Consider the following 4,872-nt stretch of genomic DNA (forward strand, 5'->3'; position numbering starts at 1 on the left):
TTTGTGTACTTTTCCACGATACCTCAATAAACTTTGTGTCAGTTTATTAAGAAAACAACAACATTTCACAAGCTTGTGGCACATTCAAGAACACTTGAACTAAAATCCAGTCACACAATCCATTAGAAAGAGTAAAAAAAGAACAGAATCCATCCTTGAATTTCTCTGTGTGCATGTGTCCAAACACATTCATCGTTCACCAACAGTCCCATTTATTCACCTCATACAACGTACATAACTATAGAGTCCACGGGGTCCCGGCGCTTAGCGACTGGTGTGATCCGCCGTCTCTGTGTCGGAGCTGAGGCTGAGCTCAGCGATGTGGTACAGGGCCGGGTCCGAGTGAGGGGAGAACTGCGACTGGCTGGTCTGAGCCGTCCGGTCCCGCGACTGGACTATGGCCTGACGCAGGCAGGTGATCCACTGCTGCCTGCTGAAGGAGTCGTTGGCCTGCAGGCTGTGCGAGTGGGCCTTGGAGCGCCCTCTGCTGCTCACACGGAAGCAGTTCTTCACTGGGAGGCAGGAGACAGAAGCGTGGCTCATTGGGGGAAATAACTCAGCGGATGTTTGCTCTCATTAGACAACGTTCTGTCTGTACCTTTATCGTTTCCCCCGGTGAACGCTCCCCTGAAGGTGCCCCCTCCAGCAGCCTCCCCATCTGGGATCTCCTCCAGATTGATGGAGGCGTTGGGCAGGGGCTGCCTGTACACCTGGAACATCTGGAACCCGTCCCTGTTGTCCTCCGGCCGGGTCAGCACCAGAGCCAGCTCGAAGAGGAACACGTGCAGCCGCTGACGGGCAACACAGACCCACACAAAGTAAGAAACAAGGCTGCACAGGACCACAGCGTTGAAGCAGGAGGTCAAAGGTCAATCAAGCCAGTGGAACATAACAAGGAGCCTGCTACCTGACCCCTGTTGCTCTTCAGCTCCCCGTGGCAGTAGAGGAAGCGGGACTGCTGGATCTCGGGGAGTCTCTGGCTCTCTTCCAGGTAGACGAGGCCCCGTCTGTAGAACTGACACTCAGCCTCCCCCGTTTTGTTGTTCACCTCGGCCACGATGCCCTGAATCAGCTCCAGCTGAGGAGGAGCACAGGCGTGAACATCGCAAATGCTCGTTTCTGCGACAAAATGGTGTTGGTGGTGGAACGCTCCTGACTAGCAGCTTTTGTCCCAGTTTCTGCATGTCTCATTTATTGTCTCATTTCATGACATAACTGCAAATCAGAAAAGGGTAATGGGCCAGGTAGTGTTCATCTTTATTAATATTCATGAAACAATTATGGCTCGCTGCCATTTGAAGGTTCCAACATAAGATGTGAAAAAATACTGTTTGTTTGTTTATCCAAATTTAGATGAATAGAGTTACACACACCAACCATAATTAATAACGTGTTTGTTTTGTGCTCAAAAAGACTTAATGTGCATCTATACTCATATTAAACTGCTCCAGAACATCTAAGACAGCAACTCACAGCGTCGGGTAAGGTGTCCTCATCGGGGTGATCTTGTGGTGTGCATTTCTGGATCTCTTTCAGCAACAGCGGGTATTTGACCAAACGGCTTCGAGGGAGATCCAGGAAGTTCCACAGGTCCAGTTTCCTGCTGAACGACGACTCCTGACACAGTCGCAGGAAGTGCTCCACTCGTTTCTCCTGTTTCTTCTGATCCAGGAGGGCTTTGGCCCCCACCTGATTGCAGCAGTATGTAATATAGGCGTCCAGGCAGGGGAACTGCACACAAAGGAGGGGGGAGGGGGTCAGAGAAGAGGTTGAAGTCATAAAGAGAGACACCGAATGGAATGCAACCAGCAGGTGGAGGGTCTGAACGTGGGTTGTGCCCGCTTCTCCATCGTTCTTGGTGGTTTCCATGGAGATACTCACCCAGCTCACCAGAGTAGGAGCCACTTCTCCAACTGTCTTCTCTGATCCTCTCAGCCTCTCGAGGCGCTCCAAAAGATCTGACGTGAAATAAAAACACAAAGACACAACTCCTGACATTTGCTGCCTGGATTACATCGCTTCTAAAGCCGAAGATAAAATAACTTCTTACACATAAAATAATTAAAGGAGTGTTAGAGTCAGAAATGTCGAGCGTGTGCAGTCGTGATGAACATCAAACACAAAGACGCACCTTCATGGAGCGGAATAAGGGAGTCCAGCGTGCCGAATATCTGCCCGAGCTCACTCTCCGTCATGATGTCCAGCTTCAGCATGGGCTCATAGTAAACCTAGCAGCGTGCACGGAGCAGCGGCAAAGAAGAGGAACAAACACAATGAGGTCACCACACAACAGCAAACGTTCCCTTTGTTTATTTCACGCTTGCTTGTCCGCTACCTTCTTAACCAGACTGAGGTCCTCGATAAGTTGCCTCTCTCCCTGGGTCAGCTCATAGATCACCTGGAGAAACACACCGAGAACGCTCAGCCACCTGTGGACACTACAGCGTCAGCAGAGAGCTTTCAGGAAGTGGAGTTTCTAGTGCCAGCTCACATCCTCTTTCATAATCACTACACACAGCTTCACAGCAACGAGGCGCAGGCTCCCGTCTCTCCACCCACACTACAACCACAGCCCTGCAGCTTCACATGCCCCCGTGCAAACAACGCCAAATGATATAATGTGACAGTTGTTTTTAGCCCGCTGCCCATCGCACCTCTTGACGCTTGATTTCCTTTGCAGTGAGGTCATGACTTTCCACCGTGTCGCTCCAGCACTGGCTGTTGCGCCGGCGCGGAAAGGACGAGGCCTTGGAGCGAGGCCGGATGGGCGCCGGGGGCAAAGGTCGAGCCTCCGTGCGAAAACTGATGGAGCGCTGTGAAAGAAGAGGGTCGGGTTGAACCACCGGCACGCGGAGACCGCTTCACTTTGCAACGTGCGAGTGGGTTCGTACCGAGATGGACTGGCCAATGCGCTTCAGAGCAGGAGTCTTCACGGGGGTGATGACACCTGTCAGGCTGTTGGACTTTGCCACAGGTTTCACCCGTTTATTACTGGGCTCCTGAAATAAAAGGAAAATTTTAAAAAATCCAATTGTGCATTTTTTTTCTCCAGCTGTACAGCTGGATGCACATCTGGCACATCACCTCTGAATCTTTCATGTGATCAAGCATCATTTCACCCTCCTCCTCGTCCTCCTCTTCATCCTGATAGAACAACAGGAAACAGAAGTGAGTGACCAAAAAGTTAAATGGATGAAGACACGTGGGAGTTCAGGAAAGCGGACAGATTTTAAGAAGGGTGAGATGTTGCATGGTGCACATCACACGTTTCCTGTGTGACACTTTCAAAGAGGAAGAAGGCTGAAACTGTGCCTCTGTAGTAAGAAACAAGATGTCTGCCTGTTTTTGCCACACTAACCACATCAGCTGTATTTTTGGTGTCAGTGAGATGAACATAAACAGGCATAAATGCGATAATGTGCAAAAAATACATGATTAGGAGAATTAAAGGGACAAAAATCACAGTGCTTTAAATTTGACGATGATGATCAGTTATTAGTAAGACTCAAAGATTTGTGGATGGAGAGCTTCTGCGGCTGCACAGAATCAGCCAGCTCTGCATTCGGCCTTGTGGTCGCAAAGGTAAGCGGTTAACTTCCGCTAGTCAGAGAGACACACGAAGATGCAGAGGAGTAAAGTTATAAAAATGTTAAACATCACTCACTTCTACGATTCTGACGACAGGTTCAGGGTTCGGGTTTTGTTTTCTCTTTTTCTTAAAGTAGAAATTTCAAAGTGAGGCTTAAAGGTTCTAGTTTGGGTCAACTTTAAACAAGAGGCATCGGGTGAAAGAACCAAGGCAGATATTGAGACTTACCCCAGCATGGTCACAGGGGACAACGTGTTTTTCTCCTGGTGCCCCCAACCTAACACACACACACAGACACACAACTTTTAGCTGTAGACCAACATCACAAATACGGCTCTTTAATTAACTTAGTTTGTTATGGAATCTGTTCCTTTAAGTTTCATTGGCTCTTAGAGGGCTGTGCTGTCACAATCACGCGTCAAGTTCAAATGACAGATTAGACCTAATCATCCTTTAAAGTATTTTATGTTGGATGTAAATGACAGACGCTTTTCAGCACAAAGTCTGTGGCACCATAAGGTAGGAAACGTAACAATGAAAGGTATCATACCAGGAAGTCCTCGCTTCACCAGACTCCTCCACTTCCATCTTTCGTCTTCAGCACATCACATAATCGTGACACCTTCTCAAATTGATCACCATTTAAATATTCCAACTCTGCACCGGCCGTGTCTGTTACAGTAACAAAGTGAGTCGCTGGCAGAGCTCAGTGCACTTCTTCCTCATCTCACACCCAACCACATCCTTTAGCGTTGCACATATTCATGTATCCGCTCCGCTCGGGGAGGAGGCTTCAGAGCTCGACTTCAAGAGCTTATCAGTCGTACGCGTCAAACGGGTGATCAGACTTTGACATTACATCGTGTTTATCTGCTGTAAAAACGCTGCACGTGGAACGGGAAGCGAGAGCAAGCACTGCAGAAACACAATTGCTGTTTTGAATGAGGTACATCTGCATAATCAGCAAGAATAGTTTCTTTAAAAGGTTCATGCAATATGACGTGGTCTCTGCACTCACAGCTTTTGTACTTGTATAGTCAGTGTATTCAGAGGAGGCTGCTTATCGCGTACGGCTTACATTCACAGGTAGGCGGTGAGCTGATTCAGGCCGTACTTCCCGGACATGCATCATAGTGAACTTCTAATGAAACTGAAGGTCAGAGAGGAAAAGTACAGATACTTTCAAAACCTTCTCTGATTGTTTGATTGCCTAAAAGCAGACATGTTCACAGTTACACTTTGACCGAAATATTACATTACAAAAGAAAACACACAACCTGAGG

The 4,872-nt window shown here is 48.2% G+C and overlaps 1 protein-coding gene across 2 annotated transcripts; it reads right to left on the minus strand.

Annotated features, from left to right (window-relative positions):
• Positions 1-27: 27 nt before the first annotated feature.
• arhgef3l (Rho guanine nucleotide exchange factor (GEF) 3, like) lies at positions 28-4,327 on the minus strand. Of its 2 annotated transcripts, XM_029155167.3 has the most exons (13): positions 4,140-4,327; positions 3,818-3,866; positions 3,665-3,715; positions 3,085-3,144; positions 2,892-2,999; positions 2,655-2,813; positions 2,336-2,398; positions 2,132-2,228; positions 1,882-1,958; positions 1,474-1,731; positions 908-1,078; positions 599-791; positions 28-512 (listed from the first exon to the last, which is right to left on the minus strand). In XM_029155167.3, exons 1-13 carry the CDS (start codon positions 4,175-4,177, stop codon positions 265-267), a joined length of 1,572 nt encoding a protein of 523 aa, XP_029011000.1. In that variant the 5' UTR covers positions 4,178-4,327; the 3' UTR covers positions 28-264. The 2 variants fall into 2 exon arrangements, with proteins under 2 accessions (XP_029011000.1, XP_029011001.1); XM_029155168.3 differs by lacking the exon at positions 3,665-3,715.
• Positions 4,328-4,872: the final 545 nt, after the last annotated feature.

This window comes from Betta splendens, chromosome 7 (genome assembly GCF_900634795.4).
Source record: "Betta splendens chromosome 7, fBetSpl5.4, whole genome shotgun sequence".
NCBI classification, from domain to species: Eukaryota; Metazoa; Chordata; class Actinopteri; order Anabantiformes; family Osphronemidae; genus Betta; species Betta splendens.

What these genes read in the sequence shown, in the direction of transcription:
- arhgef3l (XM_029155167.3), bottom strand. Translation starts at nt 4,177, where the DNA reads ATGGAAGTGGAGGAGTCTGGTGAAGCGAGGACTTCCTG. An exon ending in ATCACATGAAAGATTCAGAG is followed by an intron (nt 3,000 to 3,084) that starts GTGATGTGCCAG and finishes CTTTTATTTCAG; the next exon opens with GAGCCCAGTAATAAACGGGT. An exon ending in TGAAGAGCAACAGGGGTCAG is followed by an intron (nt 792 to 907) that starts GTAGCAGGCTCC and finishes GTTGCCCGTCAG; the next exon opens with CGGCTGCACGTGTTCCTCTT.